Below are 25565 nucleotides of genomic sequence, written 5' to 3'. Positions count from 1 at the left end.
TCTTCCCCCTGGACTGGCACTGCTCGGTCGTCCATAATAATGCCTGAGCAGAACTCTTCATAGTGTCCAGGAACTTGCTGAGGATACGTGTGTGCAGCCCACTCTCACTGCTCATATGAACAGCACACCATCTGCAGAGACTCAAAGCTGCAGCATATCCATTTATACCATATTTACAGGGAATACACATCTTATCAAGCCAGGACATGGACTTATGATGGCAACAGGTCCATAAAGCAGCAGAGCAGTCACGTGTACTCTGAGTCAGGGAGGTGTTTGTGCATCTTCCGTTTGACCTGTCAGCCCCAGTGTGAAGTCAGAATCACTATGTCCTCTCCTGCAGTAGTATTTTCTTGTGTGTTCATCTGAAAGTCACTGATAGTCAATACAAGTCTGGGAATCCAAGGGCTGTTTTAGACTGAAGACTTGCCAAAGTTATTGATTCTCTGGGCATGATGCGGATTTAGAGGAAGATGTCATTGCTTGATAAGTGACTGTTTCTCTTCCCAGTGGATATAGAAAATATATTTACCATAGCCAAAAAATATGTATCTATTTTTTTCTGTATTTAAACTACAAATCAAAATTCATATCAATTGATTCAATTTCACTTGGGGAAACTTTTGCAGGTATTTTTCTGTCATTATAAAAAGTGTATCAGAGATGCTGAAGACACAAACATGTAATGTCCTACTCTACTGAGCACCCGTCTCACACCTGCTGAAAGTCTCAGCTGCAACAGTGCAGTCATGTGTATTCTTACAGAGAGAGGTTTTTGTACGGCTCTGTATCACTGTGTGAACACCCACACACTGGTAGCATGGACACTCTGACAGTAGTAATCTCCTGCATCTTCAGTCTGGACTCCACTGATACCATCATACCCGTGCCAAAGAAATCATCACCATCATGCTTCAATGACTACCGTCCTGTAGCACTCACGCCCATAATCATGAAGTGCTTCGAACGGCTAGTCATGTCACACATCAAAGCCACCCTACCCCCACCCTGACCCCTTCCAGTTTGCATACCGAGCCAAACGATCCACGGAGGATGTAATCTGCTCTGCCCTCCATCCAGCCCTCACCCACTTAGACAATAAAGACTCATATGTGAGAATGCTGTTCATAGACTTCAGTTCAGCATTCAATACCACAATACCACAACAACTCATCAGCAAACTGGACAAGCTAGGATTCAGTACCTCCCTCTGCAACTGGCTGCTGGACTTCCTGTTGCAGAGACCACAAGCAGTACGTGTCGGGGACAACACCTCAAGCACTCTGACCCTGAGCACGGGGCCCCTCAAGGGTGTGTGCTCAGCCCCCTGCTCTTCACACTGCTAACACATGACTGTACAACCACTCACAGCTCCAACCATCTGGTGAAGTTTTATGGACGACACAACACTGGTGGGCCTCATCACTAAGGGCGATGAGGCTCACACAGAGAAGAAGTAGACCTGCTGGCTAAATGGTGCAAAGACAACAACCTCCTGCTAAATGTCAGCAAGACCAAGGAGATTGTTGTCAACTTTCAGAGAGGCCACAAACAACTGCCACCACTGTCCATCGGCCGGAGATGCTGTGGAGAGAGTGAGCAGCACAAAATTTCTGGGGGTGCACATCAGCTGGCGACCTCTCCTGGACCACCAACACAGCATCACTGGCTTAAGAAAGCCCAGCAGCCTCTACTTCTTGGCGCAAATTGAAGAAGGCAAGTGCCACGCCTCCTGTCATGACTACATTCTACAGAGGGACCATCGAGAGCATCGTCTCCAGCAGCATCACAGTGTGGGGCGGAAGCTGCACAGATCAGAACAGGAAGACCCTCCAGCACTGTTAACACAGCTAAGAGGATCATTGAAGCACCACTCCCCTCCCTGCAGGACATTTACACCACCCGCCTCACCCGCCAAAGCACTAATGATTGTCAAGGATACAACCCACCCTGCACACGAACTGTTCAGCCTCCTGCCCTCTGGAAGCAGTACAGGAGCCTCCGCTCCCGCACCACCAGACTGGCAAGTAGCTTCATCCACCAAGCAATCAGGATGCTGAACACTCTACCCACTCTCCCATCACTGACAGCCCCCCACCCACCAGCCAGCCAGGAACCTAGGAAACTAGGATCCTGTCTACCCTAACCCCCAACACCGCCCTGTGGAACTGCACTGTGACTGGCAAGAGCCTAACGTGTTGCTGCTTCACATCAAGCCTGATATACTTGAAATTACTGCATACTGCATATCAATGTAAATATACAGGTCACACAAGCACAAGTTTAAACTTCATGTAACTGTTAAGACTATATAAATATACAACACAACTACCTCTATTTTTTTTATATATATATGTCCTATATTTCTATTTTGATACATACATGTTCTATATTTCAGTCTTGCACTTTAATTTAATGTTTATTGTCTATGGCTATGTCTATAGTATGTCTATGTCTGTATTTAAAGCATGTCTATGTCTGCATGGGAAAGTAAGAAACGAAATTTCAATTCTTTGTATGACCAGTGCATGTAAAGAAATTGACAATAAAAGCCGACTTGACTTGACTTGACTTGACTTGACACTGATGGTCAGAGTGAAAGCAGATCCAGATCCACTGCCACTGAATCGAGATGGAGTGCCTGACTGGAGAGTGCTAGTAAGGTAAATCAGGAGTTTAGGAGGCTCTCCAGATACCTGATGGTACCAGTGCAGACAGTTGTTGTTATAAACATTACTGCTGACTTTACAGTTCAGGGTGACTGTTTGTCCAGGAACAGCAGGTAATACTGATGGAGTCTGAGTCACTGTGTACTGCCCCCTGCATGCTGAAGACAAAACAAAACAAAAAACACACACATTCATAATAACTCTGTAGAGTGTCTTTAAAAACGCAAGCTTACTCTTTTCAGTCATGAATATTATTAACAGCTGTGCATCTTACCTTGGATGTAGATAAGTGTCCAGAGCAATATCACTTTAAACAACATGTTCATTTTGGACCTCATCATCAAGAATGACCTAAACCAAGCTGTCTGAGAGCCCAAGAGCAGGTCACACTAAAAACCCTCTGAGTACACGGAAACTTATAATTTATGCAAAGTGCCCTTCTATGCAAATACTGCTCCTGGACAAATCAGGTTTAGATGGATGATTGATCAGGGTTCTGACATTCCAGTGACATTTGGAATGTCATTTTCATACCTTCTTTCACCACTGAGAGACTGAATTCAAATAAAGGCATTTTGGGAAAGTCTGAAAAAATCTGAAATCATTTTTAGAAATCAGGACACATGTTTTTTGACAGACTAAATGTATAATGAATAAAATAAATACATGTCAGTATTTTTGAAAAGTGATTGTTCACATTATGTTTCAGGTTGAGTCCTATGATCTCTGGAAGGTGGCTGAACATTTGGAATCCATTTTCAGAAAACCACCAAAGCGTATCCATGCAAATGTTAGTGGCAGTGTGACGGAGTACCATCACTACAGTTGAGTATGCGCTCTGACTGCCATACCAACGGGCCTGGCTCTTTAGTGTTGCGGTCAAACTGCAGGTTTAGTCCCCCGGAGACCCAGATTCAAGACTATGTGGGGTCACTGCTCTCTCCCTTCACTACATATGGTGTCAGAAGTGGGATGACTTGCCGTGAGGTCATCAGAAGCTTGCTCAATGTGTGAGCTGTATGAGGGACCCCTATGATGGGTTGTCCCCGGTGTGAGGGACCCCTGAGATGGGTGAAGCATGTGTGAGTTTGCTTTTATGTGAAACATTCGAGGTCTAGTAGTGTAGTGAAAAATAGGTTACATTTGTTGAAACAAATGTAACAAATGTTTCAATGTGTTATACCGCAAATGTTACTAACAATTTAAATTTCACAACTTGACCTATAAGAATATGAATTGAAGTGCTGACAAAAAGCATGTTCGGCCTGGTAATTGGCCGTGGTCCTGGCATGCCTATAGCGGAGGACAGTGGGGAGGAGACAATGGAGGAGGTGGGATGTTTTGCAATGCCATAATGCATGATGCTGTCACAGCCATGCCAGGTTCCCCAGTAGCCACACCCAGTCACTCACCTTAAAGGAACCGTATGTAAGAAAAATATTTCAATTAATCATAAAATGGCCCTGATATGTCACTACACATTAAGAAATCATGTTCATTTCAAATACTTATATCACTGACAACAGTAGTCCGGCCAGGATATTGTCATTTAAAAAGTGAAGTTGCAGCCCTCAACTGATGTTGATGTTGTGTTTTGTCATGTCATGTTGTGTTTTGGCCTGATGCGCCACCCTCCACCTATCTACTAATCACGAAGTCAGTAGTGTTTCGCCATCAGGGTTGGCAACCTCGAGTCAGGGGGGAGGGGGAGGGGGAGGGGATACATCGCTCTTCAGTATTTTGAAAGTGATTGCAGTACCAGTTTTGGCCACAATCTTACATATGGTTCCTTTAAGACTCAACTAATCCCTCAGCCACGCCCATCAATCAGTCTCAGCCACGCCCATCAATCAGTCCCTCACAGCTCATGTCTCCTGTTCACTTTCCCCTGAGTACTGAATTCCCTTCATCTGTGTTGCTCTGGATTCTAGCCCTATTTTTACCCCACTTCCCCAGTACTCTGTGTCTGGTCTCATCAGTGTATGACACAAGAACTCTGAGCTCCTGAATTCCCACGTTTACGCCAGTTACTGTCGGGAAACTCCAGTTACGTTTATTCATCTGTTTGGACTTACCTTGTGACTTGAACTCTTTTGTGAGTCTTCTGTGCTTTGGACCTTTTTGCCAGATTTCTGTTAACATTGTATCTCCTGTGTGTTTGCTAAGCCTTGGACCTGCAACTTCCTTGTTTTACTTTGGATCATTAAAATCGGAAAACCTTGAACTGTATTCTCTGTCTGAGTCAGTGTGTCCTGACAGATGCTGTCAATCATCCCTATGAGCTATAGCCTACATGGGATGAAAACATCTGTATTGTGTTTATTAAATGCATTTGTGTATTTAAAATAATGAACTGTTGCGGAGTAAATCAATTTGGTTTTGAGTACAATACCTTTTTAGATAAATTTGCATAATCTGCCTAATTTCAGATGCTGTTTCCTGTTGTTTCCCATGGGGCTCAGAGGGCAGCTGACCCTCTGGACTCATCCTCACAGCCTCTACTAACATCAAGACCAGTGAGTTCAGTCTTACTGGACGCTACCTCCACTGAGAATGCAACAGGAGACAATGTTGCCGCCACCTTGTTCCACAGGATGGCCTTGTCTTAGAATTGCGGGCTGTGCCTTTAACAAGGACTGGCAACTGTTCTAGAGCTTTGGGGTGTAAACTTAGAATTATTCGATTTAAAAGAGACTGAGAGTTGTGACTTGAGTCTTCTAAGGTTAAGGCAAAGATTAGATATGCAAAACACTAGAGATAGGCCTAGGCCACATGACAAAATGACAAGTCAAGGTAATGACATGTGACTTATTTACCTTAAGACAGTAGCGTACCAAATAGACATGAACAGAAAAAAGATCTGAATTCTGAAAAAGCTTTGAATCTCATTTGGCATGATACCACCTTAATACATTATATTACCTAAGAAACTATCACATACTGTAACCTAAGAAAAGAAATACACACAGAGCAGCAACAGAGCCTGACCAAAACATTGAGCAATCTTTATTTATTCTCTAAAATAAATCAACATGCAAAATTAATTGAAGTATGTTTTAGTCCCTTGTCATTTTAAATACTGCTTTGTAGCTTATGCATTATAGGCAAATCAGAGGTTTAGTCTGAATGAGAACATACTTACTTACTACCTTACTACCAGGTTGGGTAGTGACTGATGACAAGTAATCTGGATTACGTAATCAGATTACAAAAACCAAGTAACTATAATCAGACCAGATTACATTTAACAAGTGTGTGATTAGATTATAGTTACATTGTCAAAAATTACATTACATTTTGATTATGTCTTTCAATACATAACATAGTTTTACATGATCATTCAATCAATATACAGCGTTGTTAATAGTCAGAGAATTAACATAGACCCAATTTGGAGTGAATGAACACGGAATGCTGTAGGACACAATGCCAGTATTTTACCTGTCAAGTAGGCCATCTTGCACCCTCAACACACACTCGCAAACATACACAGAGTCAAGGGCCTTTTCTATACACTTTTCTGTTCTGAAACAGACAAAATGTTCCTACCCGTGAGAATAACGTTTCATAATGCAATAGAAGGTATTTTGGGGCGTGCACTGCCAATGTCAGACATGCTATTCTCCGTATTTTATATCAGTATAGCATCAAAATGAGTTTGATTGTTTGATTTTTTTAAGGTTAAAAAAATGACATCATGACATGATTGCGTCATGGGTGTCTTTTTTTATCTAATGTATTTAATTTTTAAGAAATTAAAAAGTAATCCAAAAGTATTCAGACCGTGTTAAATTATTTTTGTAATCCATTGGATTATGTTACTGATTACAAAAATTGGTGTGTAGTCTGTACTCAGTAATGGATTACATTTCAAAGTAATCTGACCCAACACTGCTTACTACCGTGTAGCATTTCACTTGGACTGGGCTTCACATATTCTGTTGTTAGATGCACCACAATACTCATCATACCAGTTGTGTTCCTGTGACACGTCTCTCACTAAGCCGCAGTCCTCTCCAGTGCTATGCTTGTTGCCAGCTCCACCAGAGTTGTTTGGTTGGCCTTGGTACCAGAACCTGAGGAAGACCAGAACAAGAGTTAGCAACAACAACACACAAAGCACTTCAATTTCAATTTAATTTAACTTATAGAGCGCCAAAACATTACACATGTATCATGGCGCTTTACAGAGTGTTAAAACATCCAAAGAGAACCCATGAGTAACAGGGGCGAGGAAAAACTCCCTAGAATTGGAGATACATATAGGAAGAAACCTCGAGCAGATCCACAACTCAAGGGCCTGACCTGTCTGCCTAGGGTCAGTTACAGGGCAGTAAGGTCTGTATACATGATAAATGAAAGGTTAGTTAGGTTTAGAGAATAGAACATGGTGTTTAAAGCCACCTGAGATATATGTTACAAAGAGGTAGGATGGTTAAAATAGGGATTAGGGCCCCTATTTTGCACCCTGGCGCATGGCGTAAAACTCGTTTTCCACCCGGCACAAAGTTTATTTTCTTATTTTGCACGTCTATTCTTTAAACAATGCGCCCAGGAGATCGCTATTGTACACCACCTAAAACGCATTACGCCACTGACCAAGAGAAACCTTTTAAACATTTACAAACATAAATAAACATTTTATTTAGTCATTCGAAAAATATTTGGGCAAGTGTTGCTTTTTCCAGCCTATGCTTTCGATGGTAACCCATCAGTCAATAGTGAAAGTAACTTACTGCGTATAACTGCCTTGTTGTTGGTGAAGTTGGTTTCACTTTGCCAATGAGTTCAAATAAGGATGAGGGCCAAACACAAGGATGGCTGATGACTGGTAATGGTTCATAGGGAAGAGGGAACCTCAGGGAAGGGAGAACCTCACTAACCACCACCAATGTGTAGCACCCACCTGGGTGATGGGCAGATTACACTGGGGGGATGATTAGTAGTGATGGGTAAATTAAAGGAAAATTCCGGTATTTAGCACTTCGAGTCCCTTTTCTGGTTTGTTTTGGATGAACTAGAGTGGTGGACACCGAAATTTTGACGATTGGTCCTGTCTCGACCTTTCTGACTCGTTTTGAATCGCCTTTGACTAGTCAGAGTGGCTGCCAGCAGGCATACTGTACATGTCCTAAAACAACCCTGTCCAAAGGGACTCAAAGTGCTAAATACATTTTCCCTTAAGCTTTGGTGAAGCACTGAACCACTTAGAACAATTGTTTTGAAAATGGGTTCATTGCTCGAAGCTTCAGTAACAGCGACCTCCCCTGGTAAAGTGCTAAGGCTGCATCTAAATTATCCCGACTAGAAAGTGGACAGGAAAGATTGATCAGGAGTGATCAGAATAAAGTTTTCCCACATGTCTCTCTTCCAAGATGCTTCCATAGTAATGAAAATAAATTGATAAGAACAAATGAATGCGTGTCACTGTAGAGGCTACTACGAATCAAAACGCAATGTTGTGCATTAAAGTTTTTACTTTGAGCACACTACAAGTCAGACTCAAAACGAGCCAGTGCCAGTTGCAGTGGCAGCACCTGACTAGTGGCGCTGCGAAACCACTCAGGTGATTCATTCAGAGAATGAAGCAATTGTTGCTTTGAACGTCATACGTCACATGATTTTTCAGTACCAAAGCAACCTTCGGAGCAGTGGTTCAAATGGAATTGTAGTTAATGGTTTGAAGCACTTATCGAAGCTTCAGTGTCAGACTGCCATCACTAATGATTAGGGGACCAAATTGAATGATCGAGGACACCAGGGAACCCCCTTATCGATAAGTGCATGGGATCTAATGACCACAGTGAGTCAGGACCTCGGTTTGATGCCTCATCCAAAGGACAGCATCTCCTGCAGTACAGTTTTCCCATCACTGCATTAGGATCGACATTTTTGGCCAGAGGGAAGAGTGCCACCTACTGGCCATCCAGCAACACCACTTCCAGAAGCAACCTAAGGAGGTCTCCCATCCAAGTACTAACCAAGCCCTCTCCTGCTTAGCCTCAACAAAGACACGTTATACTTTGGTCTGGCTGCTGGCTGAGTTAGGGGGTGTTCACACTAATGCTTTTTTCACCTCCAGAACGTGAGTATTCCAAAGTATTGAGTGTTAAAACATGCGAGGTAGAAATTGATTGTCTAGCCTGCATGTTGTCTATGAAATCACTGCAGGCAGGCAGCTCAGCAATAACCGATTGTTGGAAAAAACGCAACCTAATAGTTGAACTATTTTTTAACTTTCTGCATCTTGTGTTTTTGGAAGTCTCGCTTCCAAATCAGTGTGTCTATCAGTGTGAACACCCACACACACACACACACCTCATTTCTCTTGAAAAGCAACTAAAAGGTAACTGTGTGTCTTACTTGAGTTTGACATTTTTGTTGTCCACCCACTTCCAATGTCCCTCCCTCTCAGAATCTGTCAAACCGATCCAGAAGCCATCTGTATCGATTATTTTTTGAGCAATGTAGATCTACAAAACAAATGTATGTATGCAAAGTCAAAGTCACAAATTATTGCATTTACATATTCTACATACATTTCTTCTGGTGTGAGGATGGCTTATATAATTTTCAGTTAACATATTACAAGGGCCAATATCCCTGGAGCAACTCGGGGTTAAGTGCCTTGCTCAAGGGCACAATGGTAGTAGGTGGGAATTGAACCCACAACTTTTATTTATTTTATTTTAACACTCATTTGGTTATGATTATGGGATTTGGCAGATGCCTTTGTCCAAAGCGACACACAAAAATAACATAATATTTAAAATTTAACAGGGAACTGATTAGAATGTTGGTCAAACTATAAGGAGAATAGCCATAATAAACAACAATGTCAATTGAATCAATAGCCTAATAAAACAAGCAATGAAAATGAGGGAAAAAGCAATAATAAACAATATATGTCCATTCAATCAATAATATAAAAACGATGACATGGTAAGACTACATTATGGACAATATCAATAATAAACAATAATGTCAAATTAATCAACAGTCTAATGGAAATAAAACAATATTATACAAACCATAACGCATAAGAAGCGCTTAAAGAACTAAGTGCATGTTGAACAGGAATGTCTTTAGACCCCTCTTAAACAACCCAAAACAACCACAGGAACGGAAAGCACTGGGCAACTCCTTCCACCAACATGGAACCACTGAAGAAAAGAGTCTTGAATTAGACCTAGTGTACTTTTATGTCCATACCTGTTCTTCTTTGCTGTTTATTATCACAAGATGGCCACCAGCTGTGACACACTCATCTCTACTTGCAGTCCAGTTCAGCGCATCATGAGAGAAGTAATAGCATGTGCCATTAAAGAGCTCCCAGCCATCAGAGCACTGGCCTGATGTTGACCCTGTCAGTGAAACATCAATACCAAAAAACTGCTTTACAGGATCCCCATCCCATAATTTTTTGAATAAAGCAAATAAACATCCCATGCTCTTTTGAATAAAGCAAAGAAACCACACTACATGGCTTCCATGTTTTACCTTTGGTACAAACTAATTCATTTTCTTTACAAACTGTCAAACTTGTAACAAAGATGAAGCCTTATGTGTTAGTGTCACTAGACACTGTGGTAGTTTTATGTAGTTATGTAGCTTTATAAAAAGATATTCTTATTATTATGTAGTAGTTTTATGAAAACATTCTGTCAAAACTGTCTGAGGTCCATGTGGTGAAACAGCAGGAGGTAACTAGAAATGCAATTCCGAGGAATTACACGAGGGGATGCAGTCTGCTGGTTAGGGTGTTGGTGGGGCTGTTGAGCTTGCTGCTAGCTGGTTGGTAGGGTAATTGTGATACCTGCAAAGGTGCTTTTGGAGTAACCAAATTTGAATCTTGTGTGACATGGCATTCTTGAGATATCATACTCAAGGTGTTTTTGACCTTGATATTTGACCTTCAACCTCCAACTTCAACTCACTTCATCTTTGAGTCCATAAAAACACTCGTACCAAATTTGAAGCATGTACGTCAAGCCGTTCTGGAGATATAATGCTGAATGCATGAGATATGGCTGGGACTTTAATTTTGACACACAGGAAACACTTTAACAGGATGTGTAGTTCAGGTAGAGCTAGATTGTATGCTGAGACAGTTGAATTCCTCACAGGTGACACCTGTGCCAGTGTTCTGATTAGCCTGGGAACTGCTCTGAGAACTACTTAACGAGCGCAGCTGGCTCTATTATGACATCACATTCAAGTCTATGGGGGAAAAATACACTTTTAATTACAAATATCTCAAAAAGTATAAACTTCTCAAAAATGAAAAACGGATAGGACGGTAAAGCCTTGGAAGATCTACGGAACAGTGTTTGAACCAAATTTGTACGTTAAGCGGTTTGGGCTGAATAGCGCGCACAAAAAGGTAAAAAGAAAAATAATAAGAATAATAATAACTAGAAATGCAATTCCAAGGAATTACCAGTGCATGAAAATGCTAAAGTTGTGATGTAAAATATCATGTATAGTTAAAACAGATAATACAGAGATGGTTACTACGGTGATGCTAGGATAGACATGGTGGTTGCATAGCTTAATAAAAGCTTCCAGTAGCAGCAACTGGAATCCATGTATTTCCACTGAATTATTTTTGGAATCTGATCCCTTATCATACCTGTTCATTCTTACTCGTTGCTTTCGACTTATCGCGGACTAAATTCAAGATGGCTGCAAACGCTTAAACTTCGTGAAGATACTGTCTGTATAAATCGTCTTGTAAGTAAACTACCAGTGCTTTTTCAAAGTTCTCAATGTCTCGTTTTAAATGTCAGGGCCCTCTACCAAGTCTACCAATGAAGTGTGGAGATACATTGAGTCTCGTAAATGGGTGTAAAACAGTGATTTATTTGCATGGCTAGCCCGATGCCGAAGCACCACTATTGAAAAAGCTGTTGGTAGCATCGGCTAACTAGAGCCAGATTTTGGAGTGCAGGGGACAAGCCGAGATGGGCTATGAGACATACGTTCACACTCGGTATCATGTTTCAATACACTTTAGGTCAATATCACACCGGAATTCTCCTTTAACGGCCGTATTATGATGTCACAATCGGCAATGTTAAGTCTATGGGGATTTTTAAAAAGTTTTTCTTTAATAGTTTAAAAAGTATAAAAGTTTCAAAGTTGAAAAGTCATACCAACCCGATCTGTTTGAAGACCTACGTTACAAAGTTTGAATGAAGTTTCTAAGTTAAACTGTTCAAGAGAAATTGCGTACGGAAAAAGTGGTAAGCGGAATAATAATAATAATAAGAAGTTGCCTAGGAAGAACAGTACAGTGCATTTTCATGCACTGTAATAAGAAGCCTAGGAAGAACAGTACAGTGCATTTTCATGCACTGTAATAAGAAGTTTTCGGATTTCAATAGAGAGGATGCATCCCCTCTAATTATAGCTAAGGCGTACACATGCTTGGGGCCAGGAGCTTACTTATAAGGACATGTACAGTATGCCTGGTAAGACTGGGCAGACTAAGCGGCTGTTCAGCAAGGTCAGAGGTCATTAGAAGGGAAATAGACTGAATACTGAGGTACAAATGTATTGCATGTGCAAAGAAGACATGGGAGATGTTTCCTATTCTGTCTTCACACAAACAAGTGACGATATGAGAAGGAAGGGTATAAGAACTATGTACAGAAAGTCAGAAGCAGCTTGCTTCGTGAACCCATGCTCTGGAATGCATTAAAGCCATCATCTGCAGTATTCATCTACGTTGCTTGAAATTCTTTTGAGTTTGTATTATTTAATTAAAATTTGACACCACAACACACCTGTATTGTTTGGTTGTTGAAGGGTCCTCTCCTTGATGGCATCTGTAAGAATATAGTGATAATGACAATAACTGTCACCAGGCCCACACAAACCACATCTAACTTCCTGTTGCAGATGTGCCCAAGAGCAACTAAAACCACAACCCCTTGATTGCTACAGACAATAGCTATTAGACAATAGCAATAGCTTCATTTAACCCCATTAAAGTATGCTTGTGCACTCTGTGAAAGATGCAAGGCTCTTTCACTTTTTCTTTCTTTTTGTTCGAAATAGTTGTGTGATGTGTAGGCTACAATAACTTAAATCGCAAGCCCTTGATGGTCTCAGACAACATCAACACATCATTTTAACCCCCACCCCCACCCCACCCCACTACAATCTACTGGTTTATTTCTACATAGGGACATTAATGTGACTATTTTACCGCGCCCAAAAGAATACTCACAGAGAACACCCAGGACTATGATCCCACACAGCAGCAAGACACACAATGACATCAGCAGCATGTTAGTACGAGTACACCTGTGGTCTTGCGGCTCCAAATGACCTGCGTAAACAAATGGATCTTTTAAATGATCAGTAGATGTTATCTTCAAAGTAACAATTTACTGCTTCTACCTCAATAGCTTAATTTCTATGGCTATTTTATCCAAGATCATGATGAAGTTAAGCTTTAGCGACAGTAAGAAGCTGAACGCCTATACAGGATAAGAACCCTCATCTAGACACTGAACAAAGAGGCTTACTTGTTGGACGTTGGTTGTTGTATCTTTGGGGTACCCATTGACCTGACTGCCACCGTTCTTGAGGGATTTTAACCTTTGAAGATTTGATTGCAGCATTTTGATATATTTCCTCGAGGACAGGCATTGTTGAGGTGAACAAGTCACTTAGGTGAAAAACCTAACAATGGAATAGAAACTTGTTTGAGGCACAATCTGAGTTCATTTCCTTTCCTATAAGGGGAGGAGTCTGAGCAAACCTTTTTAGAGGCAATACAAATATGTCACTACACTACAGCACAATGCAGATCAGTGATCCAGACCACCCTGTGAAAATAAGACAAAAAGAGAAAAAAAGCTTTCTGTAAGGTTTTTCCAAATACCTTTATTCATTGTTATAGCCTGGCTCTGCCTGCCTGTTTGTAAGTCAGGCTTCACAAAGTGAATGGGTTTGGTGAAACCAATCTAGTGCTTTTGTTCATTTTGGATCAAAAATACTTAGTGCTGTTTTCATGTACAATTAACTGCTGTTAATTTCGCCTGACGAGACAAAGACGAAATGACACATGGCACGTAGCCACCTTAATGCCATCTGCATCATGTGAACATTTGATGTTACAACGTCACCTTCAGGAACCGAGAAAGTAGGACTTCCGATACCATGAAATGAAATTCAATGCTTGACCACCCCGCCTCAGCACAAGGCTCCAAGGCAGGGATGTAGTGGTAAAATAAGAGGTGGATAAACTATGAATTCTGTGATCACGGTGAATTCTGTGAAGCGGTATCGATTTTTAAAAAAGGCATTCAGAACATGTTTGGGGATTGTGGAGTTTATTGTCCTATGTTTTTATAGCAATACCAGTGGTATTAAACAGTTCCTAGAGTGTTGATGAGTGTACATATTGTGAATGTGGATAATACAGTGTGATTTTTGAATGTTAAAAGTTGCAATTGGTGAATAAACTCTTTTGAGAAGTGGATAAACTCTAATAAGAGGTGGATAAACTCTATTTCTGACATTTCAGAGGTGGATAAACTGCGTTTACTTGCGTTTAGCCTCCACTACATCCCTGGTCCAAGGGCGCTGTGCAATGCGGACCAACTGGGCTATTTCCCTCCTGTCCCATGTGGAAGATGCGGTAGCCACTTACCTCTCCCCACGTGCCCCTCGAGTGGTGGCCGGCCTGCTCCGCCCACCAAGACCTGCTGTGTCACGGCTTCCCTCTCCGAGAAGGCGTACGCCTGCGGGGGACAGTCATGCCAGGCCATGAACACAGCAGCGCTTCTCCAGGTGTGCTGCAGGGAGCTTCTCAGATGACCCATCGGTGACGCGTGTCCAGTTCACCGAGTTGAGGATGGCCCTGGATTTCACTTGTGATGAAGTGCTCCGCCCTATCCCAGGGCTTGCCCTGTCTGACATTTTGGACAAAGAGAAGCTCCCTCTCCTGGATGGTCCGGTGTCCCTGGGGACCTCTTTGGCCAAGGCATAGTGGCTGAGTTATGAGGCCATCAAGCCGATTATCGGCCGTCCGACGTTGTCGGACATTCGGGCAAGGTCAGGGACTCGAGTCTGTTTGGTGTGTCCTGTGCCATCATCAGTCGGAGGAGCCGTCGGCGTCTTTAAAAGTTGTTGGTGTGTCCTGAAGGATTAATGTTTTAATTTATTTCAGACTTGTTAAAGGTTGCTTTCTAAGCAAAAACATTTTTTGTCACATATAGCAAACATCTCCTCACAATCCGCTAGCTACTTGTACCCTGAATATACTGTAAAAAAAAAGCATGGTCTCTGTAGACAGCCCAGGCTCCAAAAACGGCAACAAAAACAGCCTGGTGCAGTCTGGACCATGAAACATAACAAACTTTTCCAGCCATTCACCGACGAGATGCGTGTTCCGGAGAGTTTCAGTTGCAAGAGAGGGGGAGGGAGGGGCGAGCTAACTCCCTGTTTTGTTTGAATGTCAACGGAAGTGACGTTACCCAACATAGCTTAGAGTACCTTTAAGTAATTAACTGTATATCTTACTTAGTTTGAGATCAGTGTTGTTCACCCATGTTCAATATCCCTCCCTCTCAGAATCTGTCAAACCAATCCAGAAGCCATCCCTTGAATTCATTATTTTCTGCATGATGTAAATCTTCAAAATTAATAATGGATTTAGTCAGTTTTACTCCTGAGTAATCAAAGACAAAAAACTATAATTTGTGATCTCCATCCTTCCATCACAAGAGCACCCAAAATGGCTTGTTAATACTCACAGAGCACACTCAGAACGATGAATCCAGACACACACCGTGAGATCAGCAGAATATTAGTACAGGTACACCTGTGGTTCATGCCTTGTGACTCCGAATAATGATCTGTGTAAACAGATGAGTCTGTTTTAAATGGTCGTTAGATGTTGTTTTTTACTATTTTACTGGTTCCATATCAATAGCCTCATTTATATGCCTATTATATTGACCTCATAATAAAACACCATTAAAAGAGACATTAAACAATAGACACCAGATTCTTTTGTGGCAATTTTCAGCACAAACAGGACAATCAGACCCTTCATTTAGAAATAGAGAAAACACATTCTTACTTGTTGAATGTTGTTTGTCATATCTTTAGCGTACGTCATGTTGCCAGCCTTCTTGAGGCATTTTAACCTTTGAAGATTTGATTGGAGCATTTTGCTATGCATTTTGCTAAGGCAACTAATTCCTATCCAGCTCTTGCTTATACTTAATAAGTGGTTCACATTAATGAGTAAGGCTGAGAAATCAACATATTGTGTTGCCCACAGATACAGATAGTTAACCATATGGCATTATTGGCCACCGACGTTGACAAAGGAAGTGAGAGTAACTGACTGCCTACCCCTGAGTGTACAGGAGATGCTGGAAAGAAATGTCACTGAAACCAGAGAATGTCTAATAAGGGGAGAACTGCCACTCTCGGAAAACTTCCGGTTTCTGAACTGGTTGCAGTTCCTTCTGTGGTTCCACATGAGGGCGCTCGTCCACGAGTGCAGAATGCATGGAGGTCTATGGAGCTGTACCCCTCAAAATCCACTTTTCTCGGGATATAATTTTTTTTCAAGTAATTTGAGTATTGTACTCGAAAGGGGAGGCAAAGAAAATACACTTGGTTGAGTATTATATTTTTTAAAGTCACTTAATTGTTCTTAAAAGCCTTTCAAATGTGTCAATGACGTCGTTCATTAGCGCAATGCTAGCGTGTTATGTGCAACAACGACCCAACCTGTAAGAAATCAAAAGGGCATAAGTACTCGTTCATTCAACTTTTGACCTATAACCCATGTTGAAGTTATACAAACTACAATCAAATCTGAGATTTGTCAACGACAATCAGGTGAAAGAGACCATTTTAGCCGTCTAGCTCCATTGACTCCCATTCATTCTGCACTCATGGCGATCGCCCCCAGTGGAACTCTGGTGGAACGGCATCCAAAATTCGGTACAATGGGACTTAATACGGAGTGGCAAGGCTCTCCGTAGACGGGCTCTGCTGAAACCCACGCCACTGTGATAAAGATCTCACATCCTTTTGAAGTCAGGAGATATAACAGAGGCCTGAAAAGAGATGTCAGACATACAAGCACAATCACGCTTAAGAGAAGACTGTTAAAGGATGAAAGGACAGTTAAAGGATATATCCGGTATTTAGCACTTTGAGTCCCTTTTCTGATTTGTTTTAGATGAACTAGAGTGGTGGATACCGAAATGTTGACGATGGGTCCTGTCTCGGCTTTTCTGACTCGTTTTGAATCGCCTTTGACTACTTCAGAGTGGCTGCCTATGGACATGCACAAACATGTCCAAAACAACCCTTAACATTCGTTTTCAAAACTGAGCAACTCACCGTGTGTTTAGTGATGTTCATTGATGTTCCAAAACAAGTAGCGTAGCGAAATACAGTTTCTGTTGTGTTTTATTTGCCGTTTTGTAAAATCCCATTGATTTCTGATGGAAGACATTTCACGTTGATATTACCGCGCCACCAGAAACGGAAAGGGGTGCTGTATACATTTGGTAGTCTTTCCGCGAGACCTTCTTTTACTGTCTACTTCAGGCTCAAATATTGAGCGGAAGTTTATACGCGATTGTGAGGTATCTGAAAAAATAGTTCCACAATAGCAAATAATACGAAAAATACATTACGCTGATATATTTGTTATCTAATAATCAACAAACACCACTAATCACTCGGTGAGTTGCACAGTTTTGAAAATGAAGGGTTGTTTTAAGGACATGTTTGTGAATGCCCATAGGCAACCACTCTGAAGCAGTAAAGGCGATTCCAAACGAGTCAGAAAAGTCGAGAGAGGACCAAACGTTAAAATTTCACCACTCTAGTTCATCCATAACAAACCTGAAAAGGGACTCAAAGTTCTAAATACCGGAATTATCCTCCACAAAGAAGGAAACAAAAAGGCTGACCAGACCATCTGTAATGGTTTATTTCCTAATACACAACCATGCCTATAAGTGGTATCAAAGATCCTTGATTACTAACTGATTGTAGCCTACCATCATCCACCACTGTACCATGCACACAGAATTCACATTTCGCCCCCTTACAATCATAAGGTTCTATCTACGTTCTGAGTTCTGAGAGTTTCAAAGTCTTAGAATTCCATAGAGTTACTGATAAGCGGAACAAACCTCTTTAGATAATGTCCAAAAATGCATACAACTACCAGAAACACCTCACCTCATCTTTTTAATGTGTCACAGAAAATTAATATATAAATAACTAAATTTTGACAAAAATGCCGGGGACGTTTTTTTTGTTTATTCACATTATCTTAAAAAGTACATACAGTACAACCCAGCCAACCCACATACAAACCACCCCATTACCCACACAACCCAACCTAGTCTAATATCTCACTATGGCTGACGTACCAGCGGGAGGGACTGGCCATTGACCCTGGCTACTAATATCTGGTAAGTCTTTGGTCTGGATGCATATCCTTTCAGTTAAATGTCCAGAGCTAAAGCAGCATAAGACCCTACTCACCGGTTCACAGGAGTTGTTATTATTATGACCGATGACCGCCATGCAGTGAAGCGATTTTTTTTTTTTTTCCGCATGAGCAATTTTCCGTCAAAGATTTTTCGGGGCACTGAAAAGACCGGGGTGCACGAAACTTGGTGGGCATATAGCCCCACATGGATACCATGGAACCATTTGTAAATTAATTTATCTGTACATTTAGTGACTGTACACCAACAGTTTTCTGTGAATATCTTGAGAACTGTAGGGCCCAGGATGACCCATTTTTTTGCATATGTTTGCCTCCAGGAGTCATGTTAACCCATTCCATATGCACACATGTGCATAAACAGATACACACGCACACACATACATTCATAGTAATCATACGTATGACACATACACACACACTATATGTACGCATGCATGCATATGCACACACACACAGGCACACACACAAGCACAAGAACATGCACGCGCTGTAATAAGAAATTTTGGCCTTAAAGGTGTTCACCATATATGTGTGTGCTATATTCAACCATTTTCTCTTTTGGTATGGTCTGTGCACATGTTGAAGAAAGAGACGCTGCTGTAAGCAGAAAGTGAAGGAGAGATTTATTAGGTAACATCTGTGGAATGCCATGTTCAAGGTGTTTGCGCAGCCATGCTGTGTTTGTGGGTGCGACATGCTGTGTGTGTGTGTGTGTGTGTGTCTTCGAAGGAGTCTGTGTAGGCCCTGCTCCGGACGGGTTGGCGCCCAAGATCTTATTTACTGTCTTGGGGTCAATCTTGACTGGATTCCATAGACGCTATGGGATACAACCTTATAGATATGGTTAACCCCTGGGTAACTAAGTCGTAAACAGGTTTGCGTACCATTAATGGAGATGTCATGTCTTGTCTGACTTGTCAGGGGGGTATAAATTGTGTTTTCCTTGTTTGTAACATCAGACTGCGTCTGTTAGCAACACGATGTAGGTTTCCGGATATTCGTGAATAAAGCTCTCTGAGATTAAAGAGAATAAAGCTGAGAATAAAGCTGACTGAGACTTCATTTCTCAAACAATCTCTAGACAAATTTCTGTTCCTACAGCGCGCACGCACACACACACACACACACACACACACACACACACATAAACATCATCATGTACATGCACACATGCACACAATTCAAGAATTTATCAGAATTATGAACAGGCAAGAAGGGGGTGGGGTTGTATAAAATGTATTTTACATGTGAAATCTATGAACTAATCATGTTTTGGTACTTGTTGTCTAGCAGATACCAGTGAGAATTGATTGTGCATAATGCAATTCAGTGAGACAGTTAGAATCATATATCCCTTTCACCTTTTGTTTTTAGCCAGCAGCCAGACCAGCAGATTCCCTGACTTGAATTACTGAAGCTAAGCAGGCTTAGTTACTGTAGTATTTGGATAAGAAACCTCCTTGGAAGAGTAGGTTCCTGCTGGAAGTGGTGTTGGTGGCTGGCCAGTAGGTGGCACTCCTCCCTGTGGCCAAAAGCCACCAAACAAATGCCCTATTGAAGTGCCAGGGACACTGTACTGCAGGAGATGTTTTCCTTTGCATGAATGTTAAACTGACTCACCATGGTGTTAAAGATCCTATGGCACTTATTGCAAAGAGTAGATGGTTCCCTGATTTGCTGGCTAAATTCCCAACCTGGTTCATTCAATTTGGCCTTGTAATCATCCTCCCAGTGTGTAATTGGTTCTCCACCTGAAACTAGTGTGTGGTGAACATTCTGGCACATAATGGCTGTTGTGCATCACTCAGATGGGTGCTACGCATTGGTGATTCCGCTTCTCCTGTGAAGCACTTTGAGTGTCAAGAAAAGTGCTATAACTGTGCACACTCTGCACACACTCAATTACAAACAAAAAAAAAGGAACAAAGTAGGAAATGAACAAAATTTGACAAAGGTGACTTATTTTTGTGGAAAAAATGTGCTGGACTGGGTGGCGGTCATATTTTGTACTGCTCTGCGGTACATCTAGTTGTTTATTATTATTATTATTATTATTATTAATAATAATAATAATAATAATAATAATAACAATAATAATAATAATACATTTTATTTAAAGCGCCTTTCATGTCACCCATGGACACTGTACAATAAAACAAGAGTAGACATAAAAGCAACATAAAGGGACAATACACGTAGACTGTACACTTCTGGGTCACTTCTGAAAGTATAACATCACCAATATGTTCCTCTTCTGTGTGTGATACTGAAAGGTTTTCCAGTTTAGGGTTAATTATACACTATTACATACAGTACTGCTATATGTTTTTAATGTTTTAAGGGTTGTCAGTACAGTACCGCATCCATTTATGCCCTTTGACAGTGCATAAGAAAGATGGAGCATAACTCCAAAGATAATTTTACAAATTAAGAGTTCAATGTAAAAGTCTCTAAATGCCATCTCCGTCAAAACTACTAACTACTTAAAGGAACGTCAGACATTTGGTAAACAAAAAAAACATACATAGAAACAAGTAACAAACATCCTGACATTTTACACATAAAACATGACTTCCTTACCCCTTCCGTGCTCTTCAATTCTTGTGTTCTCTGGCTCTCTGTCCTTTAACTTTACGGCAGAGTAGAAAATCTCTTCAGACATTTTTATCAGCTGAGCAGTAATGCTGTTTCTGATGAAGTGAAAGCTGATCATTTTGTGGTTGTGAATTTAAAGGCATTGGCTAGTGTGGAAAAAAGAATGGCAACTTCCTGTGTCTATAATATCTTTTACTTCAAGGTTTGACCCTCAGTGGTGAAGCTTGCTATCTATCTAACAGATCAAATAGAATACTGTATGGCAAGTCTTATGTCAATGTCATTTGATGTAATGCCTTGCATTGGAGTTGGTGTGTGTGTGTGTGTGTGTGTGTGTGTGTTCCTCTTATTATAACATGACAATGAAACTGAGCGCTGTATCCATTCTTACTTCAAACCAATCAATTTTACTTGATTTAACAGAAAGACACATGAAGGTGTATTTTTTCAAAATAAGTCATTTATTCCAGAATAACATCAGAGTGGTGAAAACAAATTGCAGAGCTTGATACTGAAAGACAATATTTCATTGCTCAGTCTTAACCTAGCCTAGCAAATCTAGATCTAGATCCAGTCACAGATCCAGTCACAAACATCCCCTATATACAATTTCTTTATCATCCACAGCTGGAACGCCAATGTCAGTCTCTCCAGGTGACCTCCACCTCATCTGTTCTGTATCTGCAACACATGAAGCTCTCGGGTTACTGTAGGCTGTAGTAGTGATGAGACAGCATGAGGAAGGACTGAGAGTAAGATGTTTTTTTTTTAATCTATGCTATTTGGGCAATAAATGCAATGTTTAAATTGAATCATAAATATACTGTGTGTGTGTGTGTGTGTGTGTGTGTGTGTGTGTGTGTGTGTGTGTGTGTGTGTCTGACTGGGAGTGTTTGTGTGTGTGTGTGTGTCCATCTGTCTGACATCCATACATACTCTAACGTGGAACAAGTCTTAATGGCAATATGATTACCTCTGAGTGATCCAGGAGTCAGGCAACTCAGTGACGTAACCGGAGCGAAACATCTCCCAGCCAGCCTGTGCGATCATGGCCCCGTTATCGATACAAAATCTGTCAACACAATAAATCTCAATAAGTCTTAAATGCACAAAACACATCACTACCACTTTCCTCTACCACTGCTACTAATGCATGTTTTGAATATCAAACCTGCTTGTGTACTAAATCTTGTATCTAAACATCTATTTAGATAATGGCAGAAGTGCCGGTCATTATGTAATGGTTATGTGCCATCGTTATGTTAAAGTAAAAAAAAACTTAAAGGAACGCGCTAACATTTTGGGACTTATTCACCATATTCCCCAGAGTTAGATAAGTATACCATTCTCATCTCGTGCACATAGTTACTCGATGTGACGCACCCACCGCTAACCTAGCTTAGTGACAAAAGAACTCGGTAGTACTTCTTCGAACCCCAAGGAGCAGTGATTTGCCTGAATTAAAACATAGTTCCAAATATGTATGCTTACAAAATGGCTGTGTCTCATTAGACACTGTTAATTGTACACATGTAACAATACAAACACAGCATGTAAATAGGAAAAGTTTTTTCATCACTATTGGGAGGTATAGGGTATTGGAGCCGGCCAGTTCGAGGCACCTGTGCTAGGCTAACGGTGGATGCGTGCGTCAGACCGAGTAACTACACGCACGGAGATGAGAAGGGTGTATCGACTTATCTAACTCTGGGGAATACGGTGAATAAGCTGAGGACCCAAAAAGTCAGCGTTTTCCTTTAAAGGTGCCTTTAAAGCAGTGGTTACAATGTCTTTAAATACCATTTACATGGTTGGTCTGTAACTAAGCCAAATCTCACCGCTCATCTGTGGCAAAGAGCTTGGCTCCTCTTTCTTTACACATGACACCCATCATCTCTTGTAGACGCAGATTACCTTTGGAATAAGAAAAGGGGCATTTTTAGCTTTTTTGTCTCATTGCATTCTAGGGCAGAGACGACAATAAACACATAACATTAAAACAATGAATCCTCATTATATAATTGGATTTATGAATGAAAAACAGCACACACTTTGATTAGCATATGATTCTTTAATCTTTAAGTCTGCCTTGGAAAGGTTACTGGCTATTTTTAAAGTGGCACTTACAGCCTACACCCCCGACGATGAGCACTTCCTGTGACCCACAGTGAGCCATGGCCCTCTCTGTGATCTCCACCAGCATGGAGAACAGCGTCTCCTGGGAGGACAGAGAGACACCAGAGAATAGTCTGAGATAGATCTACTTCAGTCATGCCATGAAGTTCCTGAAGTCTCATGAAATTATTTAAAAGAAATAATTAAGTGAAGAATCCATGACTTTCTTTTTTTAGGATAGCAGAAATATCAAATATTGATGGTACGGTAGTATAGTGGCTAAGGAAATCTTATCTTTAGAATCTTATTCTAAAATGGCTAGTTTCCACTAGTGTGCCCATCTTAAAAAACAAAAACCAAGAAAAAGCCGCTCTTAAAGTCTTACACTGTATCATCATCATGATAAACAATGTATACTCTCCACTAGATGTTTAGCCAATTGATTAGGCTTGTGGTTTCATTCCCTTGAGTGCTGTTATGAGTGGGGCTTGAGGTTGTTACCTGAAGAGAGAAACACAAGTCCTCAGCTGTGCTCTGTCCTGAACTCAACATCTTATGAGCTGCTTCCTATGGAAAGTACACACACACATGCACACACACGCAACACATGTACAAACACACACACACACACATGTACAAACACACACGACACATCCTTGTGAAAACAAGGTTAGATATATTGTACATGCATGAAAGACATAGTGAGGAGGACTATTTCTGCTGACCTCAATGTAAGACAATATTCCAGAAAAAGACACGTCCATTCCCTTTACAGTGTATGGAAGCTCTACGAACTGAGAGCCCCTAAAATGCACACAAACAGAAAGAAATTATACATACATCATGCCTCTGCTCCAATGACTGCCCTAAGGACTCCACAGATATAGTTCATGGACGTTACCGTCCATCTGACAATCAGACAGGTTTAATTCCCGAATCCACCATTGCGAGAAATAAACGCCCCCTCTGCTAACTTTAACAATTTTAACTTTTGACTAACAGAAAATCATTTGGAATTAAAGCAAAACATGCATACATACATTACACACAAACATACATTAAACATGCATCCACCTGCAACAGCAAGTACAGTAAGGACAGTAGATGTCCTTATGCCAAGCAAAAATAATACAGCAAGCCCCAGAAAAGTTTCTAAATGCTTTATATTGACTAAATGACTTACTTCTTAGCCATTTGTTCAATATTATATCCTGGACTAGGATCATTTGATATCTGCCATCAAAGGAAAGAAACAAACAATGCAGTTCAGGATTCGCTGATGGAGTTAATGGAATGTAATTTTGTTTTTTAAAATGTAAATTAGTATGACCCTTCTGGCCCACCATAATGAATTTATTAATAGTTGCAGCCCTAAAATGATGACACTGACATAAAACCAGCATACACTTACTTTGATGACTCTAGCAAATCGATCAAGGCAATTTCCAACTGCAATATCGATAGTCTCACCAAATATCCTATAACGCCGTTCAGAGTAAGCAATCACCTGTTGGCAGTGACAGCAGGTCAATAAAAAAACTCCATTATGTAATTGTTAAGACATTTAATACCCATTCACCTCTATTGAATTAATTAAAATACAGGAAAACCCAATGGGTCAGTGAAAAGGAATTTCTGTTGTAAAATCTTTCCAGATTCGCCATCCATCTGCCCAGTGCTGCTGACCTGTGTGTTACCCCCACTGACATAAAGTACTGTAGGGTTGTTGGCTTGAGTGATGAGCCGACCCATCTCTATGTGCCCAATGCAGTGATTGACGCCTAACAGTGGTTTCCCCCACAGCTGTGCCACCGTCCGGGCGACCAGTGCCACTGTCACGAGAGGGGCACCCATGCCTGGGCCTGCAGGTTCGGAGCATGACAACAACTGATGTACAGGGGAACTAGATGGGCATTTTGGGTTTTAAGTGACAAGCTATATAGTGACAAGTAATGGCAGCAACACCAAGAAAAAATACTTGCCTTTGGTGTAGGCTACACAATCAATATCGGCAGGAGTCAGCGCAGCCTCATCCAATGCCTCTCGAAGAACTGTGAGAATTACCGAGCGGTGATGTTTGGCAGTATCACTGGGCATAAACCCTACAAAGATCAAATGTTAGGGTATCGTTTGTCACAGTAGTGTAAGTTTAATTCAATGTATTTCCTGTTACTGCGTCGTACCTTGGCCAGGTGGAGTGATGTAAGTGCGTCTTGGGTTAGAAAGGACTTCGCCATCCCTAATGATGCCAACGCCAATCTTGTTGGCACTTCCCTCAAACCCAATGACCACAGTCATGGCAACACTACAAGAGGAAGCGCAAGTGGAGTTTTCCGTGCGGATACTGAGATGCCAATGAACTTTTCAAGTCCATCAGTCCTGCAACATGCAGGGTCTTGACTGCGTTTTGGCAGGTGCAACCAGGTTTAAACATTAAATAGATTAACTGAACAGCACATTCATACTTACCATTCAATTTACTTTCATCAATGACTTCAAAAACACTGGACACGATGTAGATCACTCACACACTGTGCGCCATGTTCACTTTAACAGGACCATAACAAATACCGCATTCGTGTTTCCTGAACAAAATTGAAATATAAAGTGTCAATACTTTTAACTTCACTTTAACAACCCCCTTAGCAGATATCACTAATTAACAAGAATGCACC

At 41.1% G+C, this 25565-nt stretch overlaps 2 protein-coding genes across 3 annotated transcripts; both read right to left on the bottom strand.

Moving 5' to 3' along the window:
- Window positions 1–5664: 5664 nt before the first annotated feature.
- Window positions 5665–15860, bottom strand: LOC125310481 (C-type lectin domain family 4 member E-like). The gene is made up of 9 exons (XM_048267952.1): window positions 15769–15860; window positions 15440–15541; window positions 14335–14823; window positions 13205–13361; window positions 12904–13005; window positions 12458–12499; window positions 9882–10033; window positions 9033–9142; window positions 5665–6745 (listed from the first exon to the last, which is right to left on the bottom strand). The coding sequence occupies exons 4-9, from the start codon at window positions 13326–13328 to the stop codon at window positions 6583–6585; spliced, it is 693 nt and encodes a 230-aa protein (XP_048123909.1). The 5' UTR covers window positions 13329–13361; window positions 14335–14823; window positions 15440–15541; window positions 15769–15860; the 3' UTR covers window positions 5665–6582.
- A 5357-nt stretch (window positions 15861–21217) lies between these two features.
- Window positions 21218–25522, bottom strand: LOC125310476 (O-sialoglycoprotein endopeptidase). 2 transcript variants are annotated; one of them, XM_048267940.1, is made up of 12 exons: window positions 25360–25522; window positions 25074–25195; window positions 24873–24992; window positions 24577–24752; window positions 24302–24397; window positions 24074–24123; window positions 23616–23694; window positions 23392–23457; window positions 22903–22993; window positions 22614–22689; window positions 21749–21847; window positions 21218–21456 (listed from the first exon to the last, which is right to left on the bottom strand). In XM_048267940.1, exons 2-12 carry the CDS (start codon window positions 25186–25188, stop codon window positions 21417–21419), a joined length of 1008 nt encoding a protein of 335 aa, XP_048123897.1. In that variant the 5' UTR covers window positions 25189–25195; window positions 25360–25522; the 3' UTR covers window positions 21218–21416. The 2 variants fall into 2 exon arrangements, with proteins under 2 accessions (XP_048123897.1, XP_048123899.1); XM_048267942.1 differs by having other exon boundaries at window positions 25074–25269; window positions 25360–25475.
- Between the last annotated feature and the right edge of the window lie 43 nt (window positions 25523–25565).

The sequence above is a fragment of the Alosa alosa genome, chromosome 17, assembly GCF_017589495.1.
Source record: "Alosa alosa isolate M-15738 ecotype Scorff River chromosome 17, AALO_Geno_1.1, whole genome shotgun sequence".
NCBI classification, from domain to species: Eukaryota; Metazoa; Chordata; class Actinopteri; order Clupeiformes; family Clupeidae; genus Alosa; species Alosa alosa.
Note: the sequence above shows the minus strand (reverse complement) of the source record. Positions and strands in the feature narration are given on the sequence as shown.